Below are 16,670 nucleotides of genomic sequence, written 5' to 3' on the forward strand. Positions count from 1 at the left end.
TCTGTGGCCCAACTCCATATACCTGTCTTCAGTCCAGTTCCCTTAGACCAAGGACAACAAATGAATGTTACCTACCTGGACTTCAAGAAGGCCTTTGACAACATGCTGCACAAGAGGCTCCTGAGTAAGATACGGGCCCATGGTGTCAGAGGCAAGGTGCTAGCATGGATAGAGGTCTGGCTGAAAGCAGAGAGTGGGGATCAAAGGGTCCTTCTCGGATGGTAGCTAGTGACAAGTGGTGTTCCGCAAGGCTCAGTGTTGGGACCACAACTTTTCACTTTATACATTAACAACCTCTGTAAAGGAACTGAGGGCATTCTGGCTAAGTTTGCAGAGGATACAAAGATAGGTAGAGGGACAGGTAGCATTGAGGAGGTGGGGAGGCTGCAGAAGGATTTGAACATGTTAGGAGAGGTGGGCAAAAAAGTGGCAGATGGAGTACAACGTGGGAAACTGTAAGGTCATGCACTTTGGCAGGAAGAACAGAGGCATGGATTATTTTCTAAATGGGGAGAAAATTCAGAAGCCTGAAGTGCAAAGAGACTTGGGAATTCTAGTCCAGGATTCTCTCAAGGTAAACTTGCAGGTTGAATCAGTAGTGAGGAAGGCAAATGCACTGATAGCATTTATTTTGAGAGGACTTGAATATAAAAGCAGAGATATACCTCTGAGGTTCTATAAAGCTCTGGAAAGACCACATTTGGAGTATTGTGTGCAGTTTTAGGCCCCATAGCTCCATAAGGATGTGCTGGTCCTTGATCGTGTTCAGAGGAGGTTCATGAGAATGGTCTCAGGAATGAAAAGCTTAATGTATAAGAAATGTTTGAGGACTCTGGGTTTATACTCGATGGAATTGAAACTTCTAGAATACTGAATGGCCTGGACAGAGTAGATGTCAGGAAGTTGTTTGCATTGGTAGGAGAGACTCTGACCAGACGGCATAGCCTTAGAGTAAAGGGAAGACCTTTTAGGACTGAGATAATGAGAAATTTCTTCAGCCAGAGAGTGGTGAATCTATAGAATTCATTGCCACAGAAGATTGTGGAGGCCAGGTCATTGAGTATATTTAAGATGGAGATGGATTCTTGAGTATCAAGGGGATCAAGAGTTACGGGGAGAAAGCGGGAGAATGGGGTTGAGACATTTATCAGCCATGATTGAATGGCGAAGCAGAGTCGATGGGCTGAATGGCCTAATTTCTGCTCCTATGTTTTATGGTCTTATGGTCTAGTATATTTGTGTAACAAAATATTCTCAGTTTTTTCTTCTACTTTTCCTGTACTTTTTAAAAATAAATGTACCACACATTTTTCACAATTTCAAGTGGATGAAGATAGACAACAGTTGAAACTAAAACAACATCACTAAAATAATACATAACAAGAACTAAGATTGTATGGTGACTTTATTTGAGCACAAAAATAGTCCAAGGGGTATGATTGAGGAAGAATGGAATGGAATCTAAGCATCTGTGGAAGCATGAGCAAAAATGTCTAAACACTAATGCTTAGATTCCATTCCACTCTTCCTCAATGCTAGGGCTCTGAAAGATTCAGAGTTTTGGATGCAGACTGTTTTAGGGAAGGAGCGCCATTGAGTCAGATAGAGGAGGCCGAAGACTCTGCCATCACTAGTGCAAATGAAGTACAGCCTGCTAGAACTGATGGAGTAGATGGAGGCATGGCTGTTTTGGATCTGAAGTGGGTCAAAGCCTAGTAGAAATTTGGAGATGATGATACAGATTGATGCTTTGACAGCTTGTGAGAGTCAATGCCTGCCAAAACTCAAATTGGTACGAGTTTCATCCGTGCTTTTGTTAATTGAATTATTTTGTCCTCCCGAATTATTGGGTTGAATATCTTTCACTGCTAAAGTAGCAGTTTCTTTACCTTAATTTTGTGCGCTGAAGGAGAATGGAGCTGAAAAATGTGTTGCTGGAAAAGCGCAGCAGGTCAGGCAGCATCAAAGGAGCAGGTGAATCAACGTTTCGGGCATAAGCCCTTCCTGCGCTTTTCCAGCAACACATTTTTCAGCTCTGATCTCCAGCATCTGCAGTCCTCACTTTCTCCTCGCTGAAGGAGAATGTAAGGACTGCAGATGCTGGAGATCAGAGTCAAAAAGTGTGGTGCTAGTAAAGCACAGCAAGTCAAGCAGCGTCGGAGGAGCAGAAGCCCAATGACCCCCACCCCGTCCAACCACAACATTCCTGATGAAGAGCTTCTCGGGTGCTGCCTGACTGGCTGTGCTTTTCCAGCACCATACTTTTTGACTCTTGTGCACTGAAGTCAAACGTGAAAATCAAGAACCTTCACCGCCAGTTTCTTTTCACTATATTCCCTACAATGATAGTAGCTAGGAATTTTTCTATACCTTGGACTATTGATAAACAGATCATTGAAATGTTTATTGTATTTTCAGAATCGTTGTTTTGTTTGGAAAATCTATCCTCTGGGTAAACCTCATAACAAGTATTTTATGCACTGAAATTTTAACAGGATGCACTGCCAATCTTTTGCATTCATTATTTGAGTAGAAACATGCAGATTTTCCACAACAGGTTCCATTAATATCCCATTCAACTCTGATAAGAATCCAAAAGATTCCATGGACAATGCTATAGGTCATATTGATCTACTTTTCCACCTGCTCTGAGAAATTCACCCTGGTCTTGTAAAACCCAGAACTTCTCCCCATGTCTTATAACGTCAAAAGTAGACAAGTATTGTGGGTAAGGCCCTATGTGCCAACTTCCACTTAAGTGGTTCATTAGAAATATGACTGATCCCCAGAGGCCAATACACCAAATGGACTCCAGGAACCTGAAACTAATCCCAACAGTGCAATCTAGGTTCAAGGCTCCTATTTGAATTGGAACTTAAAAATAAAATGTTCTTCTTTGGTTCCTTGCATAAGGCAGGCAAAGAAGTCCTGACTGAGGTCAAGAATAAGGCAGAGAGAACCCCTCCTCTCTCAGTGATTGATGTTGCTGCATTTCTCAGCCACCTGAGATCTCTCACTCATCCTGCATGTTCCAATGGTCACCCCTGAACCAGGCCTGAAATAAGCATAGTCACCTTGTCTATCTTATTACTAATCTTGTATAATTTATGTAACAGATTATTCTTTCACAGGAGTTGGGGGATTTCTGGCTAGACCAGCATTTGTTGTTCATCCCTGGTTGCCCTTGAGAAGATGATGTTGAGTTATCTTTTTGAACCGCTGAGGTCGATGTGATTATAGGTACACTATTGTTAAGTCCTGGATCTTTTCTCCTAACAACAGTGATGCAGTTCTACATTAGGACAGGGTAGAACTTGGAGGAGAACTCTGATATAGTGATCATCCACTATATAAGGCCCACTTATTTAAGGAAAGATATAATTTCACCAGAGGTAGTTTGGAGAATGTTTACTAGGATCATTTGTGTTTGGAAGGGATTGTCTTATGAGCAAGGGTTAAGCAGGTTGGGTCTCTACTCACTGGAGTTTAGAAGAACAAGAGGTGGTCTCATTGAAACATACAGGATTCTTAAAGAGCTTGACAGGGCAAATGCTGAGAGGATGTTTCCCTTCATAGGAGATTCCCGGACCAGAGGGCTCAGTCTCAGAAACAGATGCACCAATTTAAGACTGAGATGTGGAGGAATTTCTTTTCTCAGAGGGTTGAGTGTGTTTGGATTGCCTTGACATTGAGGGCTGTGAGGACAGAGTCCTTGTTTGTAGTTAAGGCTGAGATAGATAAGTTTTTGATCAGTAGGGCAATCAATGTTACAGGAAAAGGCAGGAAAGTGGAAGCAAGGAATGTCAGTTCAGCTATGATCCTATTGAATGGTGGAGCAGGCTAGAGGGACTGAAAGACCTACTCTTGTTCCTATTTCTGATAGTCTTGTGGCTTTATATAGTACTGTTTAAAAACCAGAAAGTGTTTAATCTTTTGATAACTATGGCAATATTTATCAAAAATCTTAAATGTATTTTTTGTCTACAATAACTTATTCTGACATTGTATTTCACACACACTTTTTTAGTCAAACATAATATAAATTTCTCTGTTCACATTTAGAATGAAACTATCTATGTGAGCTAGTATTACTGACTCCTCTCAGAGTAACACTGTAATCTCTCTGCTCTCTCTTGAAATGATCTAGCCTAGAGTTTGGAGAACTTCCTCTACCACAACCAATTTTATATCTCTGCTTCTAAATCTGCTGTAAGATTTGCTGTGTCTAAAAATAGTAACAAAATCAAAGTGTCGTATAAAAACATTACAGAATTATACTTGTCCAATTACTCCTGTTGCTTAATCTCACTTCATTCATTAGTATAGCTAGGGATAGTTTTGAACTTGGATCTTAGTTTAAAATGATAATGTTGATTCAATGGTATATTATAAACCATTTCCAGATCCAATCAACTGAACTGATATCAGCCATCTTATATTACTGGCCAAAGTCAAAATTAGCTCTGTTCCCTCTTCCTGTCTGCAACACAAATTATTCAAACTATTCATCTATTATGATCTCTTAGCCATTACATTAAGAGTTATATAAAGAATTTGGTGTAGTAGCTGAAGGTACCAATTTGGAAATTAATGCCTGGGCTAAGTGTACACGCAAATGATGCTGCCCTTCTAACTTTGGAATTTAATCTCACAGGCGTCTCTGGGTCTTGCATTGGTGAAAGTGATTCTTTTGCATTTCAAGATTCTTTTTCTGAGAATATGTAACTAAATGAATATGCAGCACCTTCTATTATGTCAGGTTCTGATTGGTCTGGCATCAAAAAAGTCACACAATGTTTCTACTTGATGTAAGCCAGCAAACTCTCTTCTATTTGGATCCTTAAGTCTTTCAGCTAGTTCCTGCTATTTCATGAATGTTTAAACAACAACCTTCCAATCATTTATTTTGACAAGGTGTGTGAAGGGCACCCCTCCAAAATAATTTTTCTGCTGAGTTCACATCATGCAGGCGAGAACACATGAAACTCTCTCCTGATCTTTCTAAGATTTGCTGAAATGCAGTCTAGGCATCTTAGCTTTTGCGCACATTTTTTTTTCCTTTCTAGTTGTGTCATAAATCTTATAACATTAAATTGGAAAGTCCAGTGGTGTTTATCCATCTTTCTCTGATATGCTTCATTACTTGAAACAAGCAACATACTCCCTTGTGGCCCGCACTTAGTCATTTGCCTTTATTTTGTGAGATGTCACCATTAAATGATATTTAAAGGCAACACATCATTAAGAAATAAAATAAAAAACTGCAGATGTTGGAGATCTGAAACAAAAACAGAAAAAGCTGGTGAAACTCAGTGGTTCTGGCAGCAGATGGGGAGAAAGTAAAGTTTATGTTTCAAGTCTAGTCAGTTCTGATGTTGCCCAATCTACTGAGTTTTGCCAAACATTTGTTTACATTCCATTGATTAATATTTGACTAAATTGAATTAAAGTCAAAAATAGCAGAGGTGTTCAATGTTGCATTGTCCAATCTCTGCTGGAGCAGGATTTGGAATGGTTCAATTGACCTATCCTCCTTGCAATAGAAATGGGGAAACAATTGGACCAGGCTCAATCGCCTAACTAATCCAAATAAATCTTGCTGGAAAATGTATATAGTGAAAATCCTATGTAAACAGGATTATTATTGGGATTAGACAGCCTTTTAATAATCAGTTAGCAAGCGACTACACAGAATCAGACATAAAGACTGAGCAATTGGGTAACACACTGAGGGACCGCAGGATTTAAAAGAACATGACTGTGGTCAGTGGGGAGAAACTTGCAGCAAAATGGTGGATTATGATCTAGCAGTTACATATACACATGCAAACTATATCGTACAACTGTTTTCAGTACACAGATGAACTACTGAGAGATACATCACTACTTACTTTTTTTTGAGACCGTTAAATGACGCATAAAGAGCTTCATCATTTTTTTCCTTAGTCACAATCTTATGGTGATTATCAATAGCAGCAAACGCATAAATTAGATGGGTGCACAGGCAAGGAGGGATGTTTTCTGGCATAAACTTGCCTATTCCTGGTCTGTGCTGTGCCCAATTTGTGAAATAACAAATCAATTTGAAGGTAGTTCCTAAAAACAGAAAATAATGAAGAATAAGAAAGTTACCCATCATCCTTTGTCTTTTAAATCTTATCTGACATTAATATTGTGACTTACCCACATCTAATTGGGACAACAGCATGAATCCCACTAGAAAAACAGGTAAAACAAATTTGATTTAAAATGGAGATTCATTCTCTCATGTAGAATATAATACATTTCAAATAATAAAAACAATTGTCTAGCTGCAGTATTTGACTAACTAGAAAGAGTGTCACATTCTGAACTGGTAATAAAATTACACATGCTGTCAAAATTTTTCATCTGTGGTCATTGTAAGAATCACAGCAATACAAATTTGAAACTGATCATCTATTCATATTGCATCAGAAGAAGGTGCTGATTAGTTGGCAAGTGGATTCTTATTGGTTGAGGGATTATCATTGAGAATTATCATTATGAAGAAAGTAACTCCAAGCTTTTGTTTAAGTTCAAACCATGAAAGTCAACATTGATTGGTCAAAGAACTGCTATGAAAAGTCCTGCAGGGAACAGTTACCTCTCAAGCTTTTATTTGGTTGAAAAGGTACAATGTGTGGACATATTCTTTCTGTTTGCAAAGCACAGGACCTTATGTATGAATATCAGTAGCTTCTATTAAACATAAGTGAGTCACATTGTGGCCCAACTGATAACCTTAAACAGTTGGTATAATTCATAAAGCAATTCGGATTATTAAGTGTTGCCCAATTATGGAATCATATCTAATCTTGGGTATGATGTTCTGATATTTTTCAAGTTTTGGGCTGGATGAGTACATTCAGTCAAGTCTCTGCCATTTAAACAATCTGGCCCCAGTCTTCTAGTCTTATTTTGGGGATTCCACCTTCCACTGGAGTGGGTGTCAATGCTCCCACTTTGGGAACCCATTTGCTGTCTTAATTGGTTGGTAAACGCAGAATTTTCCCTTTATCTGGCTGCCTCCTAGAAGACTCTGCATTCTAAGAGTAAAGGTAAAATTGCCATAGTCTTAACAGACTATAGGGCTGCTCTTTCCTTCGTGAGAGACGACTGATGGAGGTTTAACCTGAGGGTCACCAGACCTCAGGCAAGAGAACTGGTTGAGAAGGAGAGCCCTTTGAGGTATCAGCAAGGTGGGTTCCTCACTATTAGTACACTTCTAACCTATGCGAAGTTTGGACTTGCAAATTGTCCTGATGCTTGAAAATGTTTAAAGAACAGATTCTGCCCTATGAGTCTCCTTACCTTCACTAAACTGTTCTAGTTATATCATTGACTTTCTTACTGCATTGCAGCCATATTGTGAACACAATTCCAGTTGCATTGACATGCTCAACAATTTCTTCCTGCTGCCTGTGAAAAGGATGTCTTGGGGCAAAAAGGATTTCCAACCTATTCATTGCAGCCTGCACAATGTCAAAGGTGAAGTATCTGAGAATCTTGGAAATCACTGAACAATCCCTTCAATCATTTCTTAAGGGTTAGCTTGCTTCTGTTCTGCAGCCAGAATGCACCCTGACTCTAACAGGTGTTGGATGCCTTTATATGGTGTCATAGATATCCAGTATCCGCCTTCCTGACAGGCCTGCCGCTCACGTAGAGTGTCAGTATTACATGCTACCACTGTGGCTACTCAAAGGCACATGTCGTATGCACCCCACCACAGCCCCTTTGCACCAGTGTTCAAGTGCAATGGGAATTGCAAATGTTCATGTATGCATCATGGAAAGGCCTACTAGTTTTATTTAATAAAAATGTTTTGAATTTCTTTAAGCAGCATGACAGAATACTTAACACACAGGTATTGACTAGTAAACCACAACTCAACCCCTTTGTATTAAATGTCTTCAGTTTACAGCATATGTACCCTAACAAAACACTGCACTATTTCTAATTTCTAATTATTGAAAGATTTAATTTTTAAAATCATTTTCTTACTTACCAATTAAGCCAGACACTTTCTCCATTTTTGGATTCAGTTCACTGTCAGTGTCTCTGCAGCTTTATGCCTGCTGTAGTCAATGACACTGTGGTACTAAAGAAACCATATACTGTGCCCATAGCTCCTACGACAGAAAATGATTAACTAAGAAGTTAAGGTGGTGGAACAAATAGATAAACTCCTTCAGTAATGAATGGTAAACATTTGGAATGATCCACCAGAACAGGTAGTGGACGTAATGACATTACTGGACTGCAAAATGGACGTGATTATCAGGCCGGATGAACAGGAGGTGTGTTCATTGACAGAATTAGTATTTTTCTCGTTAGATTTACCATGAATAAAAAATGTAAATATGAAGGACATGGAACGTTAATTCTTGTATCTCTGTACAGATAATGCCAGACTTGGCGAATTTCTCCAGTAATTTATTTTACTGATTATGGCTGGTGCATGTATACTCAATCTGGAACTTCTTATCGCTTTTGAATTAATTTAATTCAAATCAGGAGTACTTTCTCGATATTATAAATTCAATGTTGTTCCCACGTGTAATAAAGACCTTTAACGCAAACTCATATCTCCTTTCTATTCTTGTTAATTTCTAATTGTATTTGTCAATAATGTGCCTCTCCATCCCACTTGAAGTTCGTCACAACATCATACACCAGACCATTCCTGATGAAGGGCTTTTGCCCGAAACGTCGATTTTGCTGCTCCTTGGATGCTGCTTGAACTGCTGTGTTCTTCCAGCACCACTAATCCAGAATCTGGTTTCCAACATCTGCAGTCATTGTTTTTACCCATCCATTATGTGTTTCACAGACCCTTCAATCTGTACACGGAGATGGTAGTTCCTCCTGTCCACCCTATTTTCATTTGCTGGGTCGTGTTGTGCCAGTGTAACCAGTTGTGGTCTCACCCAAAATTTCATCCGGATACGGAATTTATTCAACCCCACCGCATGGACAGTGGGACCAACTGTACAGCTCTTTCAAAGAGCTGGCACGAGTGCGGTGGGACCGAATAGACTCCTTCTCTGCTGTATTGTTCTATAATTGTAACCTCGCAGTAACTTTGCAAAGTGAACGGTGAAATGGGAGAAAGTGAGGGGACTGTAGATGCTGGAGCGCAGAGTCCAGTGTGGGGTGCTGGAAAAAGCACAGCAGGGATCAGGCAGCATCCAAGGAACAGGAGGATGGACGTTTCGGGCATAATTCCTGATGAAGTGTTCATGCCAGAAACGTCGATTCTCCTGCTCCTCGGATGCTGCCTGACCTGCTGTGCTTTTCCAGCACCGCTCTCTGGACAGTGCCCTCGAAGTGCCCCCTTCTGTTCCTCTGCCATTGACACCCCTTTTGTTTTGGTAATCAAGCTTCTGACACGGGGCTAATCCTGGGTGAGATGGGGGTGTGTGTGTGCTGGGGGTAAAATGAAGGGATAGGGGCTGAAGGACAATAAAATAGGGATGCAGGGTGCAGTGAGGTGGCGTGGGAAGTATATTCTTGCTATTGAGACGATACACGCTGGAAATCCCGAGCGCATGCGTGCAGCTGGTGGTTGCAGGTAAACACTGGGTAACTAGTGGCAACGGAAAGTATCAGTGTTCGGCATGGCTCCGAAATGGACAGGTAAGATGTTCCCACTCCAACCCAGTCAGTGTGTTTCTCTTAGCTGCGGCATGGATCTGTGGACAGAGAGGGGAGCAGTGAAATAAAACATTATATAGAACCAGCAGTGTGTTCACATCCAGGCTGGAGGGAGCCGGTTTTCTAACTCGGCAAGGATTTGCCAGCATGGAGGGAGAGGAAAACCGATTTCCTTCCTGAGGGGGTACCTGCTGCTTTTAGAATATCTAGGCAGGACTGGAAGGAAACGGTTCCTTACCATGCTGGGAGTGCTGGACTTCAAGTTGGTGACCTTTTCAAATTATAAAAACAATTGTCTAGTTGCAGTATTTGATTAACTAGAAAGACGGTCACATCCTGAACTGGTAGCAAAATTACGCATACTGTCAAAATTGTGAAGATAGAATCTTCTAACCAGCTATTTGGCCTATCAACCCCTTGCTGTCCCTTCAGAAGAGCTGTTGGATCAGTATAATTCTTCCTCCGTTGCCGTGCATTTTCTCTTTAAATATCAGGTGCATTTCCAATTCCACTTTGACACTTGCTATTGAATGAGCTTCTCTTCAGGGAGCGTCACGTCTTCAGGTTCCATAAAATTTGAAGTAATCACTTTGCAAGCACATCATTCAGAGCATTTCTTCCAGTTTTAGAGTCATCGAGATGTACAGCACGGTAACAGACCTATTGGTCCAATTTATCCATGCTGACCAGATATCCTAAATTAATTTAATCCCATTTGCCAGCACTTAGACTATATCCCTCTAAACCCTTCCTATTCATGTACCCATCCAGATACCTTTTAAATGTTGTGACTGTGCCAGCTTCCACCACTTCCTCTGGCAGCTCATTGCATTCATGCACCACCCTCGACATGAAAAGGTTGCCCCTTTGGACCCTATTAAATCTTTTCCCTCTCACCTTAAACCTATTCCCTTGAGTTTTGGACTCTCCCATCCTGGGGAAAAGACCTTGACTAATTACCCTATCCATGCCCCTCATGATTTTATAAACCCCTATAAGGTTGTTCAACTGATTGCTTTTTAAACTGGTATGCTGTTGCTTAGCACTTGACTGCAGTGGCACTCGAAATCCTCATAGCAGTTTGTTCCTCGCTCTTTACAAATACAATATAATCTCCATTTTTTAATATAAAAAAGCCTGTGCATAACAATGTACTTGAACCAAACGTTAGTCTAGTTCCGTTGTCTAAAAATTACAAAAAACTAACAATCAACTTTTATAATTAAATAGAACAACTTTAGAATCTGTTATAGCTCATTTTTTCAAAATAGTATTCACACTTGGGTGGAAATGTGCTTCTAATTTTGAGTCATGGCAGCACACTGCAGATTTCTTGAACTATGATTCTGCAGTTTACAGATCAATTATTTCAAACTAAATATTCAGAAAGTAAACTTATGTTATGGCAGGACAGACTTGCTGAGTGAAACTGGATTAGTGGTGCTGGAAGAGCACAGCAGTTCAGGCAGCATCCAACGAGCAGCGAAATCGACTTTTCGGGCAAAAGCCCTTCATCAGGACTAATCCAGTATTTGGTTTTCAGCATCTGCAGTCATTGTTTTTACCTTGCTGAGTGAAACGCCCACTGTAAGCTAGGTGGGGTCATGGATGCTTCATGTGGCCTAGGCTTGTACAGTCATCAGCTGCAAAATTTGAGCTCAGAGTTTTTAGATCTCAGAGTCACAAAAGCGAGAGACCTGTGCCCAAAAGAAGTTCAAGGTAGTTTATAAGAAGAAGAACAGTTTTAGGCTATTCAGCACATCAAGCCTGCTCAATCAATCATTATGATCATGGCTAATATGCAACTCAATAGCCTGTTCACACTAATCCCCCCCCCCCCCCCCCCTTCATACCCTTTAACTCCATGTACTATATGCAATTGCTATTTGAAGTCATGCAATGTTTTGGCCTTGACTGCTTTGTGGTAGCAAATTCCAGAGGCTCACCACTCTCAAGGTCAAGAAATTTCTCATCTCATTCTTAAAATGGGTTACCCTACATGCTTAGACTGTGACCCCTGGGTCTGGACTCCTGCATGATTGGGAATATTCTTTCTGTCTCGTCCTTTTGGAATTTTCCTTTTTATTTATCCTTCCTAAATACGGAATACCCTTGAATAGACATTTCCCATCTCTGGTCACCCTGCAGCCATGAGTCTGTAAATCTAACTAATTTAAATTTGTTTTCATCTACTTGCACAATTCATCCATTTCAATGCTTTTCCTCTGGGCATTAAGGCAAAAAGCTTTAAGGCTCGGGGTTTTTTTGCATTACTTTTTCATTCTTTTTCACTGTGGCATTGTTTGATCCTGGCCTTTGATTTCTCTGCATATCATTTTTCTTATTCCCATCTCTGTCTTTTGTTCTTCACCTTCCTCTGACCCTCTGCATAGGTTCACATCCCCCTGCCAAAAGGAGAGGTTTGTAAAGATGCCAAAAATATTGCAGAACTGAAGATTTGATTATAGAATTTAAAAGGAGGGTAAGAAATTAATAAAGGGAGAATATAACATGAATGTAAACTAGTATCAAACATAAAAAATGGATTGTAAAAGCTTCCATAGGGATGCAAAAATAATTATCAAAGACAAATGTAGGATCATTTCAGGCAGAAACTGAAGAATTTATAATGGGAAATAGAGTCTAGATTAGAGTGGTGCTGGAAAAGCACAGCAGTTCAGGCAGCATCTGAGGAGCAGTAAAATCGACCTTTCGGGCAAAAGCCCTTCATCAGGAATACAGGCAGAGAGCCTGAAGGCTGGAGAGATAAGTGAGAGGAGGGTGGGGGTGGGGAGTTGCAGTGGGAGAGGGACTCCCTGAAATTCTTGTAGAGAGAGGTGGAAAACTTCTTCAAGGCAGGCATCCTTGCAAGAGGAAATAGGAAATAGAGCAAGGACAGCGAAACTAAGTATTTTGTGTCTGTATTCATGGAGAAAATTACAAGCAGTCATTGAAGTAATTGAGATTCAAAAGTTTAATGAGAAAGAGGATCTGAAAGTAATTTGCGTCAATAAAAAATGATATTGGACTGAATGTTGACAAATCCCTGGCATTTGATCTTTACCCTTGAGTTTTCAAAGAGATGGGTGCAGAAATTGTGAATACATTGTTATCTTTCTAAATTCTATTAAGTATTAAATGTTGCTTACTGATAAGTTGCAAATGAAATTTCACGGTTTAAGATAGAAAGGAGAGAGAATTGCTGATTTGTTAGCCTGATGTCAATAGCAGGGAAAATACTAGAATCAGTTATAAAGGATGTGATTCCAATTAGGCAGACTCAAAGTCAGAATATCAATAACAGAACGAATAAGGCAATAATGTGATACATTTAGATTTTAACAAGGCTTTTAATGAAGTCCTATGAAGGAAGTCAGTGAACATGTGAGATTGGAGGTAATATATAAAATTGGATTGAGGATTGTTTAACAGACTGAAACAGAGGGTTGAATCTTACCATATTTACCATAAATGTATCATATTGCAATATAAGGGCAGGACAGTGGCATGATAGTTTGCACTATTGCCTCACAGCACCAGGGACCCAGGTTCAATTCCAGCCTTGGGTGACTGTGTGGAGTTTGCATGTTCTCCCTGTATCTGAGTGGGTTTCAACCAGGTGCTTGGTTTCCTCCCACAGTGTAAAGATGTGCAGGTCAGCCATGATAAAAGTGGGGTTCTGGTGACAGGGTGTTTCTGGGTGGAATGCTCTTTGTAGAGTTGGTGCAAACTCAAAGGGACGAATGACCTCTTTCCATACTGTAGGGGTTCTGTGATATTTTGGCTGTGTCATTTTCACAGAGTTCATGGAAGATTTCTTGCCCTATGGTACCAAACTTGCCTCATTCACTATCTACGCTGCCCCTATGATATCCATCTCATCTGATGATAGCCCCATTCTCCCACTCTCCATAGCTGGAAGTTCTTTTCATTGCCAGGATAGCCTATTACCAGTGCCATAATTTAAAAGGCTTTTGCATACCTTACTGAATGGTGGCATTCTGGAGTTGCCCCATCTGTTTAAGCATATTCTTCCCTCAGCATTGCAAGGAAAGGGGCAAATTAGCGTGGGCGGCACGGTGGCTAGCACTGTTGCCTCACAGCGCCAGAGACCCGGGTTCAATTCCCATCTCAGGCGACTGACTGTGTGGAGTTTGCACATTCTCCCTGTGTCTGCGTGGGTTTCCTCCGGGTGCTCCGGTTTCCTCCCACAATCCAAAAATGTGCAGGTTAGCTGAATTGGCCATGCTAAATTGCCCGTAGTGTTAGGTGAAGGGGTAAATGTAGGGGAATGGGTCTGGGTGGGTTACGCTTCGGCGGGTCAGTGTGGACTTGTTGGGCCGAAGGGCCTGTTTCCACACTGTAAGTAATCTAATCTAGTACCCAACTTTGCCATCAGGACCTTAAATTCCTGGCAGATGGGATGGTGCACAAGAGAGCTATCTTCTTGCCAGTAGAGACCAGGTCACTATGCCATGCCAGTTTATTCTGGTCATCATCCTGGTCAGTGCAGTCTGCATGGTGCAGATGAATGCCCAGAAGTGCAGGAAGAAGGGGAGTGATCTTCTCTACTTCACCAGAGTAAGTGCCACCATCTTTGCTACCTCACATTCGCTCTGTTACTGCACACACACCTCCTACCTGGGTTGATTCCCTACCATGCCCACTATTGCATGTAACAACTTCCTTCACTCAACTCCACCTCACAGCTCCATCCTGACCCACAACCTGTACCAGCATTATCAGCTAGGCCAGCCACTTTCATGTCAATCAGTCCATCCCTTGGTATCATTGCAGGATAAAATACTCCATAACAGAGCTGAAAGGGCCAGGATACTGGTGGGGCAACTGACATATAGCTCCTTACCCCCTACAAGGAGAGGATCTTGGAGTTGGGCAGTGAAGACTGGAACCCTTTCTGTGGGAATGCAGAAACCACCGTCTTACAATGACTAAGTAAGGTGTCTTGTTCATTGTTGGGCTATTATCCCACTACCTCCACTGCACACTTAACATTGCCACACCATTCACCCCTTGGCCACCACATTCTCTCTTGTCTCCTGTAGGTACCATCACAGTGGCCATGGTGTCTGCTGTCAAGAGGAATGCCTCATGAACTATTCCCCCCCCCACCCCTCCACCTCTGGAGGAAGAGAGCATGGAGCCCTCAGAGGAAGCGCTGGAAAAGCTGCCTCCTGCAGCTCCCAGAGCTCAAATACCGATGCCTCAGTGAGAATCTTTCCTGGATCAGAGGCAGGAGCACCTGCTGGTGAGCACTTCACTGCCATGTCTCTGCAGCTGGTCAAGGGAAAAACACTTGGAGGGCTATTGGAGACCAGGCACCTGCCAAACCCCAGACAGGAGACTGTGACCCCATTGTGTTGGCCATTTAAAACTTCATTCAAATGGACCTGCAGACAGCTTTGCGTTGGGGGCAATGGCTGTGAGATTGCAGCAACATCACAGGCACCATGCTGTCTGAGCTATGTCACAGTCTGGCTGTCTCTGTGGACACTTAGCAGCTGCCATGGAGACCAAGGTCACAGGGTCTACCCTCCATTGCCTGAGCCATTGGTCTCCAGGACAAATAGGAATGTGACAAGAGGATGGAGGAATCCTGACCTCACTACAGTTACCCTTTTATCACAAGGTGACAGGGTGGTTCCAGGAGGAGGAACCACCCACAGACACACAAAACACAGACACACACACCACACACACACTTCCCCTCTCAGGACACTCTGGAGGCAGCAGAATTTCCACCCTGATCCTATCTGGCATCCTCATCCGTGTGGGAGTTCAAGCTGTGGACAGGGTGCGCTCAGCATCTTTGATCCTCTCTCGACAACAAACACCTCCGGGGGTTCCTTCCACCTCAACTGCTGACCCCAGGACTGTGCCGAGATGGAGTGCAAGGGTAAAGAAGAAAGAAAACCTTTTGAGGACACGTAGGTGCCATCCGTACCACCAATCTGTAGATAATTTATCACTTCTGTAAATGAATATTAGTGTTTTACTATCTGATTTGGTTGACTGATTGATTCACTGTTTGGTTGAGAGTTTCTGTATGGCCAGAATGGTAAGCTTAAAAAAGGTAATGTAGCCATCCATCCTTATCCCTAGAAAATTGACCAAGGTGCTGGACTGTGAGCAGGACGATTGGTGACTGTGACATTGAGAACCAGGCTCCAGCTCTCCTGGGGCACAGGCTTTGCTGCTGCATTCTGGGCTTTAGTGGGGATTCACGGTTAACCTGTGTGTAAGAGTCTGGAGTGTTTGTGTTCAGGAGTTGGACTGTACACAGTAGACTAATACCCAAGGGTCACAAGTAATAAAGTTTAGAGGGATATGGGCCTAATGCAGGCAAATGGGACTGGTTCAGTTTAGGAAACCTGGTCGGCATGGTCGAGTTGGGCTGAAGGGCCTATTTCTGTGCTGTATGAATCTATGATCCTCTGACTGTCTATGACTCCCTGATGTGGCTGCCCTGGACCCAGGAATTGGCTATGACCTACTCCCCAGACTGTAGAGGTACAGGCTCCCTGATTGTGAGCTCCCCAACCAGACATCTGGCTGTGCCTGACCCCCTGGACTGATACTTGAGGATGTGCTGGGATGCCCTGGCTGGGTGATGCCTCTCAGGGACAGTGAGGAATACTCCCTTAAGATTTTGACATACAGCCATTTGCTTGTGTCAAGCAATTGTGTTTAAATGTTATCAGCTGGCACATGGGGCAGGTATGAAATCGATGTAGCGTGGTGCTGGACTGCAACATGGCCTTCACTGCTGACAGGTGTGACAAGGTGCCTGGCTTTGTGTCAGCACTAAACAGCAAATTAATAGCAGTATCATAGACCTTTACAATCTGGCAGAAGGGGGAAAGAACAAACAGTCAAGGTAAGACAGGGATACTGCAAGTATCTTGTTAGGCACAAACTGAGTCAGAACTAAGACAGCAAGTGTCTTACAGCAGCACTGAAATAATAATTAC

At 42.0% G+C, this 16,670-nt stretch overlaps 2 protein-coding genes across 3 annotated transcripts in view; one reads left to right on the top strand and one right to left on the bottom strand.

The window, feature by feature from the left end:
- The window catches only part of LOC140467370 (acidic mammalian chitinase-like), a 51,108-nt gene extending 42,997 nt beyond the window's left edge, over nt 1-8,111 (bottom strand). Inside the window, exons 1-3 of the mRNA XM_072563682.1 lie at nt 8,030-8,111; nt 6,184-6,216; nt 5,892-6,096 (exon numbers count right to left, since the gene is read on the bottom strand). Coding sequence (XP_072419783.1) covers nt 5,892-6,096; nt 6,184-6,216; nt 8,030-8,054 — 263 coding nt within the window. The 5' untranslated portion in view covers nt 8,055-8,111. The remainder of the gene's footprint in view (nt 1-5,891; nt 6,097-6,183; nt 6,217-8,029) is intronic.
- Nucleotides 8,112-9,581: 1,470 nt separating this feature from the next.
- Nucleotides 9,582-16,670, top strand: part of LOC140467373 (ciliary microtubule-associated protein 3-like) — a 31,547-nt gene continuing 24,458 nt past the window's right edge. Inside the window, exon 1 of one of the 2 annotated variants that reach the window (XM_072563690.1) lies at nt 9,582-9,660. In XM_072563690.1, coding sequence (XP_072419791.1) covers nt 9,642-9,660 — 19 coding nt within the window. In that variant the 5' untranslated portion in view covers nt 9,582-9,641. Of the gene's footprint in view, nt 9,661-14,199; nt 14,260-16,670 lie in introns of those variants that run through there. The other variant, XM_072563691.1, reaches the window with a different exon arrangement.

Source organism: Chiloscyllium punctatum, chromosome 45 (genome assembly GCF_047496795.1).
Source record: "Chiloscyllium punctatum isolate Juve2018m chromosome 45, sChiPun1.3, whole genome shotgun sequence".
Classification (NCBI taxonomy): domain Eukaryota; kingdom Metazoa; phylum Chordata; class Chondrichthyes; order Orectolobiformes; family Hemiscylliidae; genus Chiloscyllium; species Chiloscyllium punctatum.